The 21,081-nt window shown below is 55.6% G+C and overlaps 2 protein-coding genes across 2 annotated transcripts; both read right to left on the bottom strand.

Annotated features, from left to right (window-relative positions):
- Window positions 1–1,291: 1,291 nt before the first annotated feature.
- Window positions 1,292–2,809, bottom strand: NCLIV_059870 (conserved hypothetical protein; the record flags this gene model as incomplete). The annotated part of the gene is made up of 1 exon (XM_003885541.1): window positions 1,292–2,809. One exon carries the CDS (start codon window positions 2,807–2,809, stop codon window positions 1,292–1,294), a length of 1,518 nt encoding a protein of 505 aa, XP_003885590.1.
- A 5,244-nt stretch (window positions 2,810–8,053) lies between these two features.
- NCLIV_059860 (putative ATPase 2) lies at window positions 8,054–20,488 on the bottom strand (the record flags this gene model as incomplete). The annotated part of the gene is made up of 17 exons (XM_003885540.1): window positions 8,054–8,582; window positions 8,999–9,120; window positions 9,528–9,743; window positions 10,063–10,284; window positions 10,958–11,098; window positions 11,436–11,885; window positions 12,237–12,351; window positions 12,791–13,154; window positions 13,778–13,854; window positions 14,228–14,405; window positions 14,926–15,003; window positions 15,402–16,448; window positions 16,911–17,115; window positions 17,723–18,499; window positions 18,792–18,917; window positions 19,405–19,588; window positions 20,442–20,488. The coding sequence occupies 17 exons, from the start codon at window positions 20,486–20,488 to the stop codon at window positions 8,054–8,056; spliced, it is 4,878 nt and encodes a 1,625-aa protein (XP_003885589.1).
- Window positions 20,489–21,081: the final 593 nt, after the last annotated feature.

Raw genomic sequence — 21,081 nt, 5'->3', positions numbered from 1 at the left:
GAGAGGAATCGCGCGGTTAGGTCAGGTCGGACACCGGCTGACAGCCTTCAGTGTCTGCCAAAGATTTTTCGGAAAAATCCGACCCACAAGCAGGAAACGGGGACAACCCGAAGCGGGTGCGAAGGCAAGCCGACAGGCAGGAGGCATGTCATGTGTGAGGGGAAACTCGCTTTTGTCCTCAGAGCAACGAGGCGAACGCGAAGTAGTAGGCACGGAGAGGAGAGCCCTCGGGGCTGTCGCGCACGAAGCCGGATTTTGGAGGCTTCACTGAAAAGACAGCAACTGCTGGCTGTATTTCAGGTGTCTGTGCGCCCCTGTTTTTCGTGACCTTCCCGACGCACATCTTTTCACGTTTGTTCTGTTGCTGCGAAGGGCCCACCGCAGTTTGCCACGTTCGTGCCTACTCACCATTTTAGAGTGGGAGGTACAGATTACCGAAAGCGCCAGTGTTTGAGTTGAATCATACAGGGCTGGGCTGTGAGTTAGTTTAAACACCATGCCGAAGGCAGAGGCTCTATCGTTCGAGGCACGTCAAAACTCCCGAGAGGAGAGCTTCCTAAAATCGCACTCTCTGCCTGCTGATGCTTCGACCTCCGGTCTCAGGAGACAGCTGGCGCCCTGCGCAGGACAGTCGCCCTTCTCCCTTCTTCTCCCGGGCTCCACAGCCGCCAACCTTGAATATCTTCAAATATAAAAGCACGTGTATATCTTGCGAGAATCCTACAAACCCCTGACACAATCGACTTTATATATATATATATATATATATATATATATATATATTTGGTCGAGACAGTTGGTAGGAATGATGTGACCTGAAGCGCGTGAATCGCATCTCTCCTCTGTAGAGACCGAAACGGATGAGCGTAAGCAGGCTTCTATTTTGAAAGTCGACGTTGAATTTTAACAAGAAAGACGTCTCAGCATCGTCGCGCGCTAAGACACAGAACTCCCTTCAACAGTTTTCGAGCAAGCATATATATTCGCATTTACGGATAGGCGATCAGACTCTTATAGATGCTTATATGTATAAATATATACATAGATATATATACATATACATATATATATATATGCAAATTTGCGCCTAAAATCTGTCCGGGACGTCGTGTGTTCCTGTTCTATTTTTGTTGTATCTCTCTCTGGAGCATCTTCTCTCTTTCTCCTCTCCTCGTCCTGCGTTCTCATTCTTGTCGTTATCCCTCTCTCCTTTGTTCCTTTTTTCCTTGTTATTACTCAAGCGCGTCTTCTCCGCGGGGCCCGGGAGTGTCCACTTCGCCCTGTGCCGCTCCTAGAGCTCGAACTGTGGACGACTCACAACGTAGGTGCACACATCAGGAACCTCGGCGATCGACGCCTTCTCCTTTCGTCTCTCTTCGGCTTTCGCGCGTCGCTGTTGTGTGCGGGTTTCCGCCAAAACATCCCGCAGGCGTTGGTTTTCCTGAGATATAAACAGCAGTTGTCGCTGATAAAGTCGAAGCTTCTGTTCTAATGCATCCGCCCGTCTCCCTGACCTGCCTGCCTGTCTACACTCCTCTCCCTCGGCGTCTGCCTCTCGCCCCTCGTCGTCGCTTTCTCTCTCTTCTGCTCCTCTCTCTTCCTCCTCTTGTTCGTTGCTCGGACCTCGCACACGCTGCATTGGAGAGAGCCTTGACGCAGCGCCTGCGTGCCCCGGCTGAGGAATAGGGTTCCCTCTTTCCCGTTTGTTCGCTCTGCGTCCGCCCTCCTTGTGTGTCGAATGGAGAGAAAGAACGTAATACCTGCGAGTCCGCAGAGAAGCATTGTCTCGCTCCAGGTTCCGAATTCTTTCTCTGGCCAGTTTGAGCGCTGCCTCCGCGACTTCCAGAGCCTCCCGCTGTTCCTCGACCTTCATTTGGGTTCCCTGCAACTCCTCTTCTCTCTCGCCGCTGCTTCGCCGGTCGCCTTCGCCGCTCGCCCTCCCTGCGCTTCCTGCTACCTTCGCGTCACCACGCGGCTGCTCGCCCTTCCTCTCAGACGGCGAAGAAGCGAGACACACGAGACCGCATTCTTCCGCCTCCCCTCTTCTTTCGCTTCCCTCCACTCGTCTCCCGAATTCTACCTCCGGACGAGCAGACGCCGAAACACTCTCCAGAGAGGGAGACCGACCCACCGTACGCCCGCCTTCAGCGCTCCGCAAACATGCTGGCTCCTGTGCGTTGCCACCGGGCTCTTCCCGCCTCTCTCTGTCTTCTCCTTCCTCGTCTCTCCCTTCTCTCGCGGGTCGTCTCTCGCTCCCTCGGCTTTTTTCTTCTTCTCTGTTCCCGTCTAGACGGTTTCGGCGCGTCTCGAGTCGCAAGAGAGCGGCAGGCACCAGTTGCCGTCGAAGCGAAGCGAAAGGCGCGAGAAGAGCCGCGCGTTTCACCTCGGAACGGGCGTGCAAAGACCGCGGAGACGCGGAGCCGGGTCGGACCGCAACCCCCCGGGGCCTCTGCGAAGAGTGGGAAGAAGAGAGAGAAGAAGAGAAAGAAGAAGAGAACGGGTAACTGAGTTGGTGAGCTTCGTTTCCTGCGTCGCTGCTTGCTCCGGGGATCAGTCCGAGGCGACGCCGCAAAGAAAAATTCCTGAGAAACCACGCGCCCCGAGCAGGCTGCGGGCCGTCGACAGCGTCGAGATCTCTCTCGCCCTCTGTGTGTCTTGTCTCATCTTTCTCTCGCTCTTCGCCTTCCGCGGCACCTTTTCCTTCCCCGTCGCTCCACGTGCATTCGCGCAAAGGCTCCTCGAGCCCTCTCCTCGCGGCCGCTCCATCTCTCTCTTCCTCTCTGCCGTCCCACCACGCGGCAGCTGCCATAACTCGCTGGGGAACAGACGCAGAGCGAGGGGAGACGCTTGCTGAGGGAATTTTCACATCAATTGAGCCTTCCTGCTCTGTGTTCTCAGACGCTTCTCTGGGGGCTTCGAGCCGAGCTCTTCTCTTCGCCCCGTTTGCGGCCGCGACACTCGCGCCCGAAGTGTCGTCTGCCGATCCGCCTGCCTGTCCTCTGTCGCTAGCAGGAGTTGGTGTGTGTTTTTTATTAACATCGCCACGAAACTCTGCACTTTTTTCTCCCCGTTCTCTCTCCATGCACATGCACACAATATATAGATATATATAGATGTGTATATACAGACAGCTACGAATTCTGCAGTCTATCGAGCAATAAGACCGGGAACGAACGGTTCGAGATACAGGGTGCATGCACTATGGTGGAAAAGAAGGGAGAAAAAGAAGGGCTCGCAAACACTGGCGAGAAATGAAGCAGCGTTTCCGGGTTGCAAGATGAAAAAACACAGGTGTCTTTAAAATCTCGCGATGTTCCTCGCGAGCGTTCCCGCGTTTCTTTGCATGCGTGTGCTGCTCGCCACGGCTTTTTTCCGGCGCGCAAAGCGACAAGACAAACAGCGACAAGAAGGCGCGAGAGGATATGCAGGCAGCCTGTCAAGCAAAGAAGAAAAGAGTGGAAGACACCAGTTTCCAGGAACTCAGAAACAGGAAGAACGGCAATCTGCTTCCTGCGTCTTTTCAATTTGGTTTGTCAGTTTCCTACGCGTGTCGTCGGCCCTCTTCACGCACACTATTCTACGCGTTCCGCTCTCGATCGGCTCCCTTTCTTTCCCCTCCTCTCTCTGCGTCTCCTATTTCCACTATCTCAGGCCAAGCTCCATATATATATATATATATATGCATGAGTTGTTTGCTATCTCTCTCCGTTCGTGCCTCTCTCTTCCAGACTCCTCTCTGCCTCTCTGTTGGCCGGCGTTACCAGGTTCTTCGTTACCGGTTTGTCTCAATCGCGTTCGATATCGTCCTCTTCCTTCTCTTTCTTCCTTCTCTTTCTTCTTTCTCTTTCTTCTTTCACTTCCTCGTTTTTTTTCTTCCTTCTCTTTCTTCTTTAACTCTCTTTCTCTTTCTTTCTCTGTCCTCCCGTTTTTGCGGTGTCTCTCCGTCTGTCTCCCGACCCAACAGAGCTGCGTTTCGACTTTTTCCCGCCTTGGGCCTTTTTTGGGCCTCAACTCCGTTCTTCCTTTTCTGTGTGTCCTGTCCCCTCTCTTCTTTGTTTCTCTTCTCTTTTCGAGGTCAGCATGGGACTCTCTGCGCCGACCCGGCGGTCACGGGCCAGCGACGACGGGGCGCCTCGTCGCTCTCCGTCATCCGCCACTTTCTGTTCGTCCACTGCCTCGCGTTCTGCTCCTGTCTTCTCTCCGTGTCTGTGTTCTTCCTTTCCTCCCGCCGCCAGCTCTGCCGGCACTCTACTCTCTCAGTTGACTGCCTCATCTCCGTATGCTTCCTCTCACTCTCCTCTGTCTCCGAGTTCTTCTTCACTGTCGTCTTCCTCTCCTTGTTCTTCTTCATCTTCTGCTTCCTCTCTTCGTTCTTCGCCTTCTCCGTATTCTTCGCTCTCGTCTCTCGCTTCGTCTTCTTCGCCGTCTGCTGTTTCTCCCTCTTCGTCTTCTTCTAGCTCGTCTCGCCTCTCTTGCCGTGACCGTCTCTCCGCGGGCGGTCCGTCTCATACTCCCCTGTCTTCGCCTCGCAAGTTCCTCTCAAGAGACAGGATCCGCCTCCGCCCTCGTTCTCTCCGCGTTGTCTCTGCCTCTCTTTTTCTGTTGTCTCTTCGGCATCTCGCTCTCGCTGTCCACGCGACCCCAGAACCGTCTGCGACGCAGGTTTTCTCTTCTCCGACTGAACGCGAAGGTGCGCGCTTCTCCGGCCTTTCCCTTGAAAAAAGTTTTTTTCCTGCCTTGAAAGCGCACATTCCTCTGCACTCCGCGTCTCCCGCCTGCCTGCACTGGGCCGTCCTCATCTTTGCTCCGTTTTCCCATGTCTCGCTTCTTCGGCCTCTCCGCGTCTGCCTCTTGTCGCCTTCTCCCCCTTGAGGCGAAAGCGACGATCCTCGACTGCCGGCCCCATTGCTGCGCGCCTGGCCCCGCACTCTCCACTCTTTCCTGTTTGAAGCTTTCTCTCCGGCGTTCCTCTCGCGTTCGCGCGAAGGCTCATCTGTCCCGGTCTCGCTTGTTTCGGGTGTCTCTTTGTCCGCAGCCAATCTCTGTCGATGTCTCTGCGACCGCGCGTCGGGTGCGCCGCTCCAGGTGTGTGCAAAACGCGTTTCCGCACGCGCTGTGTCCTTTCGCGTGCTCCTCTGGCATGCATCCCTGCTTGCGCGTAGCCCCGGTGCGTCTTATCCTCGTCGTTCTTCAAGATATTCTTCCAGTCCCCTCGAACGTCCTTCAATCGAAAATGCACGGTTTCTCCCGGTACCTTCCAACACGGGGAAAAACTGAAGTCCCACGCAGTTCCAAACAAGCAACGTTACCTCTACGCTTTTGCGTCCACCCCTTTCCGACGCTTCAATGACGACAGCTTTCTCAACTTGGTCTGTCTCTCTCAAGAGCCCCACTCTGTCTCCGTTTTTCGGCTTCGCCTACGCTCTTTCTGCGCGTGTCCAGGTTCTGGTGCCTGCCGACAAAGGCTGTACCGAGTGCACGCCGAAACTCTGTGTCGACTCCTTCTTCTCCTTCTGCGGGCCCCTAGATGGGAAGCGGGAGTCCGAACCGCCTGCGGACGTCTCGACACACTGCATCAGTACGTCGAGAAGCAGTCGCCTCTCAGCCAATATACCTCCACACCTATGTGTACACATATGCACAGATATATACATGTGTACATATACATATATATATATATATATATGCCTAGATGGATCAAAGACGAAAGCTCTATATCTGACTCAGCACACAGTCGTAGCATGTGGAAAGTTCTGTAGCTATTGTTTTCACGCAGAATGCGCACTTCTAGTGCATAGCAGGAGGTACTCATCTAGATAGCGAGTTCGACAGGTATCAATCGACGTCGCGAGAAAGTGTTGACGAGGAGCTGGTGTGTGATGTGGGCGTGAGCGGGTTGCGCTTTAAGCCTGTTCTCGTAATCTGGTTTCGCATTTTTCTCGCCTCTTCTTCACAGATCGGCGAGCGCCGTGGAGCCAGTGGGTGATTTTGTCCTTCCTCCTCGTGACGGGAACTCTCCTTTGTTTCGGTGAGTCTCCCGCCTGCTCTGGGTCATCCGCGCGTCCTGAGTCCCGGTGCTTCTTCTTTTTCCTTCAAGCATACCACCGGACACCCATGCATCTGCAATTTGCCATAGTCGTAGACACACGAATCGATATATATATATATATATATATATGTTGATGTAGGCGTGTGTACGGGTATGCGGGCATGAGGTTACAGCTAGGTACACCAGTTACTTGAGGGTATATTGGTGATTTTGTGGAATTTGGGTTTCCCCCGCCTGGCCATAGAGAAGGGAACGTGGGTTTTCTGCCTGTTTCTCGGCGAAACCTCAGCGAGTTTGCGAACGGTCGCGCCGTTCATCCTGGACTCTGACCCCCGCCTGTTTAACATTTCTCGTCTTCCCCGCTCGCTTGCCGGCGCCGTTTCCCCCCGTCCTTCTTACCCGCAGTAAGCCGTCTCAAAAGGCCTGCTATTTATCCCCGCGGAAAGGCGCCTTAAACATCCGGTAGACGAACCCTTGCCTCTTTGTCTCTGTTGCCTCGCTTCCCCCCCCCCCCCCCCCCCGGCCGCGTCTCGCCCTTCGCCTTTGTTTCTGGCCATATCTGAAGCTTCAGATTGAACGGTGGTTCGTCCTTCTCTCTAACAACCTTTCCCTCCCCGCAAGATCCCAGGCTTTTCGCTTGCGTCTTTTTGTCTTTTTCCATGACTTCTTCTCAACTACCGATGGCGCGCCTGGGTTCTTCTTCGGTTGTGTATCCACACGTCGTCGCGCTGCAGCGCTGCACGGCTCTCGCCTTCTAAATTGCCGTTTTCCCTTGTATCTTTTGTCTCTGTCCCTGGTTTCTGCCAGCAGCGAGTCGCCGTCCCCGTGTGTCCCCGCGATGTCTCCCTGGCGAGATAGAAGACGCTCGCAGGAGTCTGGGCCTCCCTGAGACTTCTCCCCCGGAGCGTCTCTCAAAGGCGGCCCAAGCGTGTCCTCTTGGCACTGTCTCCTTCCCGCGTAACGAGCCGTCTCTCTGCAGGAGCTAGGTTCTGTGGTCTCTTCAGTGGGGCCTCTCGCTCTGCTGGGACGGGCGACATTTTTCCGAGTTTCGCAACCAATCCTTTTTCCGCAGATTCGGAGTGGGCTTTTTTCCGTCTCTTTTCTACCAAATACCGGAGCGGGCGACGTGCACGCATCCTCGCGAGATTCAGAGTCTCTTAAAATGCGAACCGAGCTGCCTCGCAAAAAAGAAACGCCTTGCCGCCTTTCCCGCGCTTTGGTCGCAGCGCGTCTGCCAGCGAGCAAAAGAACAGGTTTCTTCTTTTCAGCTGAGTCCCGCATATATACAGATAGATTGGCATACATGCATCTCTGCGTGGGCTAAATGCCTGTTTAACTATCGAGAAACACAGGTAAACAAATCTATGCACGCATGCATATGTATATGTGTGGATGCGTATACATGGGCCCTACAGGTGGGTTCTGTGTCGCGGGGAGCACTCAGGTCACCCTCTGTCTCCGTCTGCGACTTCTTCGGAGGGCGGCAGCATCACACGACACGCGTCTTCGGACTGTCGCTGCGTGCTGCTCTTGCCCTCTTCTCTAGCGCGACCGTCTCTTTTTTCTCGCCTTCTCTCTTTTTGTCGCTCGTGCGACAGCCTTTCTCTGTCGCTCGAACTGCGTCTCCCCCCTTTCTGAGGCTTGTCCGCCCTAAACCCTAAAATCCCCATCTGGAGCTGTCTCGCAGGCAATGCGTATTTTGCCTTGTCTGCGCGTGTGTCTCTGCTGACCCCCCATTCTCTCCCTCTCCCTCTGTCGCTCCCTCTCTCTCTCTCCCTCTGTCGCTCCCTCTCTCTCTTTCTCTCCCTCTGTCGCTCCCTCTCTCTCTTTCTCTCCCTCTGTCTCGTACGCCTTTCCTCTCTCTGCGCGTTGCGGCGGAAAGGCTAGCCCTTTGGATAGCGTCGAGCAACCGCCAGTTTAAAGCGGCGCAGAAACGGGCGTTGCCGTCGGTCGAGACGCGACGCCGGCATTGCGCGAGCGCGAGACGGCCAGGCATGAGGAAGGCTAGTGCTTAGCTGGGTTTTTTGAGGCAACCGAAACCAGGAAACGGGGGAAAATCTGCAGGTTCATCCTGCTTCCGCGTCCGAACGATCTCCACAGACACCGGAGTCGGCCTCGTGCGGGTTCTTCGCTCTTCTCTGCGTGTGTCTTTTTCCTCGCATCTGGAATGTTCTCCGACCCTTCGTCTGGGGATGGCGGCTCGTCGCCATCTGCTTGCGCGCCGCGCCCCGCCGTCGCCTGTTTCTTGCTCTCCGTCGCCTCCTGCAAAAGGCGCAAGTGTCTCCGTTCGGCCGCCGAGAGAATCGGCAGCCCGAGGTACTCGTGCCTCTGAATCACGTCGAAAAGCTCCGGCCGGAACGCCAGTCGGAAGGTCCGCCCGCACCAGAGGAGACCGAGGGCGAGCGAGCAGACCACCAGCGCGTAGAGGAAAACGGCAGGAAACGACTCAAAGAGGAGAAAGATCGCACCCGTGGAGATGTCCGCCGCGGTCGCTGTCGAGCTCGCGAAGAAGAGAACGAGGCAAGAAAAGAGCCTGGAAAAAGGTCAACAGCCGCAGCAGAGAGACAAGGCCTTTTGTGGGGCAACCCCGGGCGACGGGAGCAAGAACGGCGTCAGTATGGCGAAAAGAAAGACACGCAAACTCGCAAAAGGCAGCCGGCTCAAGACGGCACCGGGAACGATACAAATCGAAACAAAAACATTCAGAGCACCCTCGCCGAAAACGCTGCCGGCGCACAGCAAGGAAGGACAAAGGAAACCCTAAAGAAGACTGTAAAAAGGGGCGTGCGCCGTCCTGGAGTCTCCCCTCACTTTTTCGCCTGGCTTGTCGGCACACTTCTCTCCCCATTCGATCTCCCTTCTTCCCTTCTCGGTGTCTCGGCTCTTCCCCTCTGCGTTTCCGGCTTTTGGCCAGCTTGTGTGAGGGGCTCAATCGATTTCTGCGCTTACGAGAAGGACACGCCAAGCCAAGAGGCGGACGAGACGCTGAAGCTGTAGAAAAGAATTGCCAAGTTTGCCACCAGGCAATTCGCCATCATCATCACGGTCCCTACCATCCACATGTCGAAGGGCTGCACAGAAACAAAAGCGCCAAAACAGTCACGAAGTTGCATTCTGCGCGGACGCGAAACACAGTGATACCCTTCCACGGAAACGGTGAACCGACGATGAGATCTAGACACACAAACCTCCACAGACAGACGGGCGATGACGCACAGAGACGCGCAAAAATGCAGACACAGGCGTGGCCATAACCCCTACAGAAGCGGACGACTGTACTACACGAAAGCGCCGTCTGCACGTCTATCCACAGGGATATATATATATATATATATAGAGAGAGAGAGAGAGAGAGAGAGAGAAATACAAGCTCATATAGACATGCACGCACATGTGTGTATACGGTTGCGTAGACATTGGTACATACAAGAGTACGCGGGAACCATGGGGTTGGCCGACATGAAGACGCGTGTCTAACCTTGCCGTTGGTGCCGGGGATGATGTAGTAGCCGAACGAGTAGAGCGCAACAACGAAGATGATGCCGGCATGCACGGCCCCCAGAAAAATCCAGGAGAAACATGTTCGAAGATTCAGCAGAAAGTCCTTTTGTCCAAGGCGATACAGCTGCGGAAACTTCAGCGATGCATGCTTGTCGACGTCCTGCTCTAAGACTCCATACAGCGTTATGGGCAGCTGAACACGCGAGAACAGGCAGACAGCAAACCTACAACTATATGCGATAGACTGACAGATGATTGTTCTTGAAGATTTATGAATATGCAGATAGACATGTAGGCCTCCCTGAGGGGGCCTGGATACAAATGGAAACACGATCGAAAACGCATGCAAGCTTGTGCAGATGTTTAGGGGAAACGTCGCACGAGTTTGGTGTACCATATATATATATATATATATATATATATATATATACATGTGAAAGTGAGAAAGGTCCGACACCATTTACTATCGGCTGTGTGGAGTCAGTGCGTTCTGTTTCGGCAAGTGTCCGTACCGCCGTCAAAACTGGATTGTAGGTCTGGGCGAGGGTTTCGGGGTAGAACCGTTGTCCAGAGAAGAGACAGAGGAAGCCGAAGTAGACGAGCGGCAAGACGAGAAGGAAGTTCTTGTAGATGATGTAAAGGATGACAGTCGTCACTCTGCGGTAGCACCAGCGACCGTGGACGAGGAGAAGAGGAAGAAGCAGACGAAACTGCGTGACGCCAAAGTCCGAGCACTGAAAACAAAACACAGACGAGAGCCAACAAATGTCAGTACCTTCACCCGTCTCCTGCCACAGCTGTGTCCCCGCTACCTTGTTCTACTGTCCATGTTTTGCCACACATGAATAAATATTCAGTTCCATAAAGCCGAGACAAATACGATCCTATATTAAGTACGATCCTATTCATATATATATATATATATATATATACAGATTGATGGAGAGATGTGCATGTAGGGAGAGCGCGAGAGCGATTGCCGGCGAGGCGGCGAATGGCGAGCCGAAGCACCAGCTAGCATGCGTTTAAGATGAACTGTGGAAACACAGGGCGACGGGGCGCGAGAGACACAAGAGACAGCTGGACATCGCCTGTCTCTTGTATTTCTTTTAGCCCCCATCTTAACTCATGACCTTCCACGGTCCCTGCAGAGCCCGACTGGATGCCCGTGTGCCGTCTCTTCTTTCCCTCTCTGTTTCCCACCTCGATTGATCCCACTGCGGGCGCCGCGCCTCTCTGCTCCGTCTTGGGGGGGGAGCCGTCTTTTCCTTTTTTCCTTTTATCTGATGTTCCCGTTTCTCTTTTTTCCTTCTTTCTGATCTTCCTGTTTCACTTCTTTCCGTGTGTTTCTGCTCATCACTCCCGCCGAGTTCCCAGGCTTCGTCCGCCGGGGCGACCGGAGCTCACATTGAAGGCCTGGCTGCCTTCGTTGCCGCGAATGCCGACTCCGATCTGGGCCTGAAGGATCATGTTGCAGTCGTTCGAGCCGTCGCCGATGGCGAGGGTCACCTTCTGCGTCGTCGTCTTCACGAGGTCTACGACGGCGCCCTGCGAGCACGAAAACGCATGCAGACTTTCAAGGCCTCGGAGACACAGCGGAACGGAGAGAAAGAGGGGGAAACGAGAAAGAAGAAGGGAGCGCACCAACAAAGGGCGACTCGGACGGAAAAGAAGGAAACACGAGGAAAGCAAGGCCTTCATCCTCCTTTCCGCGGGCGAACTAGGGGAGGCTCTCGGCACCGAATCAGCCACGGCTGCGCTACCGCCTTTCGCTTCGTCGACATTTCGAATGCCGGCCTTTGCGTGCTCAAAGAGGCAAGCAACCGAACTCAAGTCGGGGCGGCGATCCGTTCCCCAGGGGTTTCCTGTCTTTCGCCGCGCCTACCTTCTGGTGGGGGGCCAGGCGACAACAGATGACGGAGCGACAGGCGCAACAGAGTCGAATGAAGGCCAGCTGCCTTTCGGAAGTAGCAAAGAGAAACTTGAGCGCTTCGCCGTCGACAATGACAGCATCCGGCGGAGCTGGGACACCGCCCGAGGCTGCGTCGCCCTCGTTCAGGCCCGAGTCTGGCGAACGCCTCACTTCGCTTCCGAGGCGACGGCTGAGGCTCCGCGCTTGCCTCCTCGACCAGTAAGCAAACCCCGCAGAGGGGCGCTCTGTCAACGACGCGTCGAGGGCGCGGAGATCCGCGCGCAACTGGTCCTCGAGTGCCTCCTCGTTCCGCTCCCGCCCGTTCCACAGATACCGCGACAGGCGCATGTCTCGGGACACCAAAAAGGTCGCCAACCCCACATTCAGCGCTGTCTCCGTCTTGTCCCCGCTCAGCATCCACACCTAGGGGACAGAAACAGAGCGTTTGACGTCACCGACACGCTTCAACAGAGCCAGAAGTCTCAACCGATACATACATACAGACAGACATACATACATACAGACATACATACTGAGATACAAATATGTGCACGCATTGACATACAGGGACACATTCGTGTATACAGATACGTACGCAAAGGTACACCTTTTTATACAGGTAAAAGGCATGGAGATAGGTAGATGGAAGATGCACGTCTATGTGTGTATACAGCGATACAGCGGGAGAGAGACGCATTCATATGCGATATGGGCAAATTCATACATAATGTAGGGCACGCATATTTAGTGGAAGACATCAAAAGGGATGCTTACGTGGATCCCAGCCTGGCGCAGTTTCTCGATCGTCACCGCCACGTCCTCCTGCAGGCGATCCTCAACTCCCGTCACACCCTGCAACTCGAGGTCATATTCCAGTCTGTCTGCCAGTCTGATGAAGCCAGAGAACAGGACACATTGAAAAGAAGAGAGATATTCACCTTCAACCAAATGGGCGTTTCTGAGTTCCAAGTATATATATATATATATATACATTTATACACGTATACAGACATATATATATATATATATATAAAGCGTGAGGAGTGGCGTAGTCCGCGGATTCGTCGAGGAAGAAGAGAAGCGCGGTCGACGGCGACACAAAGGGACAGACTTCAGAACAGAGATCAACAGCCACGCGCCTCTGCATCGATTGCTCAGAAGGCAGAGATACTCAGACCGCGCGCGGAAAGCCGAGATGACAAAAGGGTGCATCGTCGGGTTTCGACGATGGTTTTGTCGCCGAAACGAGGAGGGAAACAAAAGACGAAAAGGCGTAGCTGCATCCCTGGCGGTGCGAGCACCCCTACGTCGCTGTGCTTTAAACTCACTGGTAGAGCCGCTCTTCTTTGTCCTTGGTACGGGAGGTTTGCAGCTTCAGGTATTCTTCATACCAACTGGAGAATTCTTCCTGGCCGATGGTCCTCTTTGCGACACACAGCGTCCTCAAGCCCTCGCCTGCGTACGCCTCGAGCGCGCGTTCCATCGCTCTTCGTCTTGCCTCGCGTTCTTCGTCAATGTCCTCTTGCTTCTCTCCCTTCGCAGTCTCTTTCTGCGCAGGCGTGGCCACGGCAAAACCCAAGTCCGTGTGCTCTCTTCCTTCCTCTTTTCTGCTTTCTTCTTCCTGACTTCGTGGTTTTTCAGACTGGCGAAGGCGAGGAAGAATCACCATATCTGCGCCCTTCGTGAGAAGAACTACCCGACGGCGCAGCCATCCACCTTCCTCTTCTTCCCCTTCTTCTTCCCCCTCTTCTCCTTATTCTTCCCCCTCTTCTTCTTCCCCTTCTTCTCTTGGTTCCTTCACAGTCCCTTTCTCTTCAGTTTGGAAACCCCCTGTTGGGCCCCGGGGGTGTACGAACACTGGAGGGGCCAACACAGACTCTGGACTCGGCGCCGCCGTTTCCGAGAGAGAAGGCAAGGTGGACGACGAGCCAGGCACCGCGCATGCAGTTTGCCTGTCCGGGCCGGGGACGCCTGCATGCGCAGAAGGCCACGAGCACCCAGCAGCCGGCGGCGAAGCTCCTCCTGTCCCCGGGTGATCCGGAACCCCCACAAAGAGCGGGAAAGGGCCAGGGGCAGTGCGAGGAGAAGCTGAAGACTTCCGTTTCTTCGCCTGTGGCCGCGGCTCCGAAATTTGACACAAAACCGACGATCGCCGTCGCCGGCTTTCAAACGGGAAAGAGGCGAGAATGTCGATGTGGACGATGCGGCCCGCGATGCTCAGCTCCACCCCAAAGGGCGTGCGAGCGCGAAAGGTAACCCCAAAATGCCGAGCTGCGCAGACAAACGCCCGCTCGTCAGGACTGCTGGCCGAGTACCTGAGCACACCAGACAGGGACGAAAGGCCCGCTCAAGGAAACCGCGAGCGAGAGATGCCCAGAGAGGACGCGACCAACTGCCAGAGAGAAACACAAAAACCCACAACGAACTCGGGTGCCAAAGAGGAACGGCGAGCGACAGGAAGGCCGAGAGACAGCGAGACAGACACACTGAGAGAGAGACACTGGGAGAGACAGCGAGATTGAGCAGGCAGAGGGATGAGCGAAGGACAGCGGGAAAGGGGAGAGACGAACCCGCTCAGCAGACGAGAGAAGGGACACAACAGAGGTATCAGCGGCAGGGCGCCTTACGCTGCCAGCCAAAGTTGATCAGCACTGAACACGGAACGTCGCGTGAGCTGTCTCCAGGCGCGACAGCGGAGGTCAGTCCGAGGGGGGGCGAGGAGCGCGAGAAACAGGAAAAAAGCTTCAGATCCCCGGACCTCTCACCATAGATGTCCTGTTTCTTCGTCGTGTTCCGCGAGGGCGGAGTGGTTGACTGCGAGGTGAAGAAAAAAGTCGACGATGTGGCAGTGCATCGGGTGGTGAGGGTCCGAAAGCGCGGCGCGCAGCGTCGGATCGGCCACATGCACATGGGGTGCCCGCCGCTCTGGCGGAAGGGGAGCGTCTGCAAGGAGACACGAAAGAAGCGAAAGAAGCGAAAGACGCCTCGGAGACACTCGCCGTAAAAACAACCAGGGATGCATGCACCTGAACGGTGAATACCATCTGTCCAACTTTGCTCCCACCAAGACTGACAAGACGACACTATATACGCACGACGACGGAACCAACTCTCTCCATGGAGGCAAATGTAGAGATATAGAATATAGACAGATATCTGTACATACAGATTAGATAGATTGCTATAGATAGGTTGCTATAGAGATAGATACAGATGTAGATATGGATGCACACATAACGATAGCTGTAGATATAGATACTGGTGGATGTAGATAGATGATTGATATCGATACATCGTGTGCATGTCTCTGTCTCAGTGAAACGAAACTCCCGCCGCCCTCCTCCCCACGATGCAGGCGCCAGTGGGAAGAGACACCCTGTGCACGCGAATAAAAACGCAGATATGGGAATGCATGCAAAGGCAAGAACGGCCGTTGGTGGGCGTATCCTTCTGTTTGGCGTACTGTCTCTGCCGCCAGAAAGCCACCCCGCGGCTGCTTGTCGGAGTCGCTCGTCGTCCACCTCGTCGCCATAGCGAATGCCTGAAGACGAGGACACAGGGAGCCTGCGGCATGGGACCGCTTCAGCTGCTCAGCCTCGTGTGTGTCTCTGGACAAGGAATGGCGTCTGCATTTCTGTCTCTAAACTGACAGCGGCACTGTCGACATCTGCATGCGGGGAGGGGACACCTACGTGCCCTACCACACCCTTAAAACGCGCACGTGTGGGCAAGACGAAACCAGAGATGCGCCAAGACAAACTGCCGTGAACTTAAGGAGACACTGACTGACAGACCTCCACAAACGTAAAGAGACACTGCTGCATAGGCAGAAGAAGGCTCGGTTTTTGTCGGGAAGTCTGCGGAGAGCGACGGGAAAAGCGGGTGTGGACCCATATCGCCGCACGTGTGTGAACTCTCTTTTCTCTTCTTCGTGCTCACCTTGGATGCAGCACTTGCGGAACTCCATGACGTTCTCCGTCAGCGTCCCGGTCTTGTCGGCGAAGACGTAGCTGACCTGGCCGAGTTCTTCATTGAGGTCGGAAGTTCGTGCCACAATCTCCTCAGCCTTTGCTTCCTCTTCCTCCGCGTCAAATTCACTCACTTCTTCGCCGAGCCCGAGTGTCTCCCCGCTTCTCTCCCGCGCCTGCTCGGCCTCGCCTGCGTTCTTCTGAACAGAACTTTCCTCGCCAGCCGCCGCTCCTCTCCCGCCGATCCCCTCCGTCCGGCGCCCTCGCAAGTTCACACGGAACTGTCTCGGCGGCTTCCCCGGCTGCGCGTGATTCTCTTGCGTGTCTCTCTCCGCCCCCGTGCATGCGATCTCGCTCTCTTCCGTCGCTCTGCCGTTGCTCGCGGCGGCGCCTCGACTCTTGCCTCCCGAGGGGGAAGGCCCGAGAGCGTGAGAGGAGACAGCAGTCCCCTCCTGGCTGCGCTGCGTTGGGAGGGCTCCTGCCAACTTTTCTTCCCGCTCAGCATCCGCCAGAGACGAGAACGCATTCACAAATGTGGCGCGGTCTTGTTTGGCTTTCTTCGGCTTTGCGTTCTTCAACACGGAGGATGCTCCGATCCAAAACGGCAAAGAAAACCTTGCAGACGCGACCTTGCCGGTTTCTCCAGGCTCTCGCGCTCCCTCTCTCTTGGCCGTCGCCTCTTCTTTGCCACCGCCTTGATCTCCTTTCTCTCCACCATCCTTCTGCGCCGCAGCTGTTTGCCGCGCCTCCGCCTTCTCTTCTCGCTTTCCTCCATCGCCTCCCCCCGGCGGCTTTCCGGGTCGGAGGGAAGCTCGGCGTGCCTGTGCGCTTCGCGCGGGGCGCTCCGCGAGCGAACGCCTGGCTGGGGAGAGACCGACGGGGCCAGGATCTAGAGCCCCGACACGCGTGCTGTTGATCATCGACGCCTGAATCGCTTTGACCATCGTCGTTTGCAGAATGAGCGAGATGGGAATCAAATTGGCGGTCAAGACCACACACGTCAGGACTTGGGTGATCCCTGAAGCAGCGCGCACAGATCGGGGCGAAACGAGCCGGTGAACGTCGGGTTTTGCATGCAGAGATGCGGGGGGAAAGGCCCGGAGAAGAGAAACAAAAGAGAACGCGTTTCTTCTCGAAACCGGAAACGCTGAAACGTGGACAGCACCTCCGTCCGGCGTCAGTCTTTCACAGACGCTGGGGAAAGCCTCTGGGAAAATCGGCGCTGAATCGAGAACCACTCACATCCGAGAGCCCGCGCGTTTCTTCCTTGGCAACCGTCGGCCTGTCTGCCCGCGAGAAAGCCGACGAAAAACCGCAGCCGCCGGCTCCTGGAGGACTCGCGGGTGTGAGTGTGTGTGCGCCCAAAAGGCAGGCGTGTCGGACGTTGGGGTCGAAGCATCGCGCGAAATCCGCTCTGTGTACTTCGGCCTCCCCCGCGCGAGTTCCCGCTCTCTTCCTTGGGCGAGAGCCCCACACTTACAGTAGACGACGGGAGAGAGTTTCTGGTCTTCTGGATTGTGCAAGTAAGACACGCGCTTCCAGGGCGACGACGGCGAGTACCAGAGAAAAGTGCTGGCAAGCGCGGTAGCGCTGCACGTGATGAGTTGAAGCAAGGCGATGCCGAGGATGGCCCGGCCGGTCAACATTTCCACGCGAGAGCGCTTCGCTCGAGGCGGACCGGAATTCTGGAAGGCAGCCGCCGAAACCAAACGCACGCGCACAGGGCAAAACGCATGCACACCCACGATCGGAGGCGCGCCAGGCGCAAGAGGTCCGGGACAACGGGAGGCGGTTGGCCTTTTTTCTTGAAAAGAGCCAAAAAAAAAGGCGAAGGAGACAAAGAGCATCCGAGACAGGACGAAACACCCGCACGGATACACAGAGAGGAAGGCAGAGGCGCGTCAACGTAGGCAGGTCCGGACCTCGACACAAAACTGCACTGATCCGTGCTTGCAGTTTGCGAGACACATGAACGAGAGACGGAAACATGATAACAGACAGGGACACTTCACACGTTGTGACGTACGCTCGAGAGACAAGTGTACTAGGAAACGCAAGAGGCCAAGACATTTTTACGCAAAAGCAACGCCACACACAAATGCGTACCTCTATTTCAACCAATAGATCTACACAGATGCACACATACACATCTATCTATATACATTTATATATATATATATATACATATATATATATATATATATATATATGCCTATATACGAATGTGTGTGTATACATATGCATGGGGACCTCGATTTGAGGACGAGAAGCACTGAAGGCAGCAGCGTTTACCAGTTGAATTTTGGTGTGTTCGCCAGTGTAGACGGCGAGTCCGATGATCCAGTCTGTGCTTCGAAGTCTGCATCCCCTCAAGAGCATGTTGTGGATGTTCACGGGGACTTGCATTTCCTCGGTTTTCACTGCGCGCGTTTCTTTGTCGCTTTCTCCCGCTGCAGCGCCGCGCGTTTGGGTGTCCTCAGCGTGTCCGCTCGCCGTCTCCTCCCCCGTCCGTGGGCGGCGTCTGGCCACGGTGAGGGTTCCGTCGTAACGCAGCAGATCTCTGTTGGGCCAGTCGCAGGTGAGCGAACCCGAAAAGGTAGCAAGCCGGCGGAGCGCGGCGTACAGCGCCGCATGGGGCGCCGTCGACGCGCGCGGACACGCGGGAGGACTGGGCGCGGTCCTCGAGGCGCGCGCACGCGGCCGGTGGCCGACCCACAGCGCCAAGTCTTTCTGCATCTGCTTCACCTTCAAATTCCCCTCGCCGTCCAGACCCGCTGTTTCCACAAACGCGACGCCGTGCGAGTCCGACGAGGCCAGAAGCAGAAGATCCGCAGGGAAAAACGCGTTTCGGAAACACACCACGATGTCCCCAATCTCCACAGACGCCCAGGGGTGAGCCGCGATCGGCGCAGACGACGACAAAGAACCAGACGGAGAAGGAGGAGAAGAAGAAGAGGGAGCAGTGCGTCCTCGCCTTCGGGGACACAGGAAGTGGAAAACGCGCGTCAGGAGAGACACGAGAGCCGACGAGGAAGACGGGGCCGGCGCGCGAGTGGCGAGGAGACAGAGCTGCAAGGGGAGGAGGAAGGAGACCCAGGCAGAGAGACCAGTCTGAGGCGGCAGAACGCGAGGCGAGGAGCGGCATCGTGGAGGATTCGCCACGAAGGAGAGGTGGGAGCGAGGAAGGCACAGGGATGGGGAGCGCAGCAGCACGTGAGCGAAACACACCGGGAAATAGACACACTGCAGAGGTTTAGAGGAACAACCCTTAACGCTCCTCGGCAAGCACAGACTCCACGGAAAGCGCAACAGAAGCAGAGACAGAGCAGGAGGAGCGCAGAGCCGAAAAGACGTTTCGCACCTGGCCGTTTTCGTGGTCATCAGCTTGGTGTCGGCGGTAGTCCTCGACCGCGTCTTTGACGGCGTTGCAGATGAGAACCACCGACAGGGGCAAACTGATCGTCGGCAGGCCGCCTGTGCCGGAAATCTGAGAGACAGAAAAGGGGAGGGGGGGGAGGGGGGGGGAAACCGCGAAAAACAGAGATGGAGGAGACAGACAAGCTGAGCGAAAGCGGCAAAAAAAAAGGTATAAAGGCCTGCGGGTCCAAAACACCGGGGGAATGGGTCGTAGAAACAGGTGGAGGGAGGCACATGTCGGACGCAAAAACCGATGGAGACAAAGAACAAATGCTCGCACGTGCCTAGAAACACCACGCAACAGGCTGACGCATCTACGCGTCACAGGCTTACTAACGTCAAAGAGGATTCTACGCCAGCCTCCTCCTCAAGCGGCATATACATACCTATATAGATCTATCTAGATGCAGATGTGTTTGTATCGGTATACGTAGCGTGAGAAATAGAAATAGATCGACCTCCAGGAGCAGATAGATATGGATATATAAATGTATATCTATAGATCGGCACATGCACTACCAGACGTATCGCGAATGCATGTGCACGGTGTCTGGTACCTGAGGGATGCATTGCAGAAAGCCAATGAAGAAGAAATAGATGTTGGATATCCGGTGAAGTTGCTCCCAGAAATTCTTGAACGGGAAGTTCCAGACTGTGTACTTGGAGGTGACGACGCGGTTGCCGCATGCAGGCAGGACTTGCGGGCCGTTAAGCGTCACTCGCCACTCGCGCTCTTCCGGCCTGCAGAAGGAAGAGCAACGCAGTCGAAACGAGGCAGATAGGACACGTTGCAGACGGCAGTCCGAGAAATACGAAGGCACGAAAAGCGAGACAAAGAGAAAGGAAAGAGAAAGCGAAAGCAAGAGCGATGCACAGAAAGGAAAACAGACCAAGAGGGACGACGAGAAACAAGGAGAGAGGTGAAGAGGGAGGACGAGAGGCGAGGCGAGAAGGAGGTGAGAGGCGAAAACGCAGGCACCACGACTGAGCGGGCGTGAGCGTCCCGTTCCAAATCGCAGTCCCGACAGTTCTTCCAGAAAACTCAGAAAGGTTGGACAGTTGATATGCGTTTGCGCGGGAGACGAAGGGGCCCAGAGCAGAAAGAGCCCGACGCAGAAAGCAGAGAAAGAATGTAAAAATGGAACAAAAGAGGGACACGAGAGAAGGGAAAGAAGAAATAGAAAGAGAGGAGAAAGAAGAAAGAGAGGAAAAGAAAGAGAGCGGAAAGAAGGAAGAGAGGGGAAAGAGAGAAAGACGGAAGAGAACGGGACGTAGACGTGCACGACGGCCGAAAGTGCGACTCGGTGAAGGGCGGGAGAACACCAAACAGATGGAGCAGCACATCCGGATTCTTTTTTTCTCTTGTCACCGTTTTCCTTTTCAGTCCCCTCATAATCTCCCTCTTCCGTCCGCGTGCCACGCAGAACCGCGAAGCGTATGGTCCGTCGGTTTCTCCCAACTTTTCCAGGCGCCTGTCCTTCGCTACAGCACACCTCTTGCAGGAACGGCCAACGGGAGAGAATCGTCACGAGCAGGGGAGACGAGCGACGCGTCTTTCTCGCGAGCGACTTTTCGCCGAGAGCCGAGCACCTACCGACGGTTCCTCCGACGGAGGCACGAGCAGAGATTCGCCGCCTTCATTTTCAGCGCCCATGTCTCCGCTCTCTGCTTCGGGCCGCGGGGCAACAAGGGCCGGGAGACTGCGAGGCGACACCTGGACGGCCGCAAAGGCCGACGCGCCGGAGACAAAGGACGAAGAAAAGAGAAAGAGAGAAGGAGGGAAAGAGAAAGAGAGAAGGAGAGAGACGAAGAGGAAGAGAGGAAGCGAGAATGAGAAAGAGGGAAGACGGAAGACGGGCAGAGGAGGAGAGGAAGAGAGAGGGAGGTGACGAGGAAGTACAGCCGCGGGGCCCGCAGGCGCGTATCAGACCGCAGAGATAGGAGTGGAAGGGAGGGAAGGGAGGGAAGGCAGAGAGAGAAGGGCGAGGCGAGCGTGTGAGATTTCTCGTTGCTCCGCAGTGTTTGGCGCTCGCGTCTCACAGACACCGTGCGGCGTGGTCTCTGTGTCACCTGTCTCCATCGCTGTCTCCCCGTACGTCTTGGGTGAGATCAGTTTCGAGACACGCACGTGGAGAGCGGAAACACCCAGGGGCCGAACAGGGACATGTGTGTGATCGCGCGATCCGCATCCGCTCTCTGGCTTTGCTGGCGTGTGTGCGCGGCCCGCAACGCAC

Source organism: Neospora caninum, chromosome XI (assembly GCF_000208865.1).
Source record: "Neospora caninum Liverpool complete genome, chromosome XI".
Classification (NCBI taxonomy): domain Eukaryota; phylum Apicomplexa; class Conoidasida; order Eucoccidiorida; family Sarcocystidae; genus Neospora; species Neospora caninum.
Note: the sequence above shows the minus strand (reverse complement) of the source record. Positions and strands in the feature narration are given on the sequence as shown.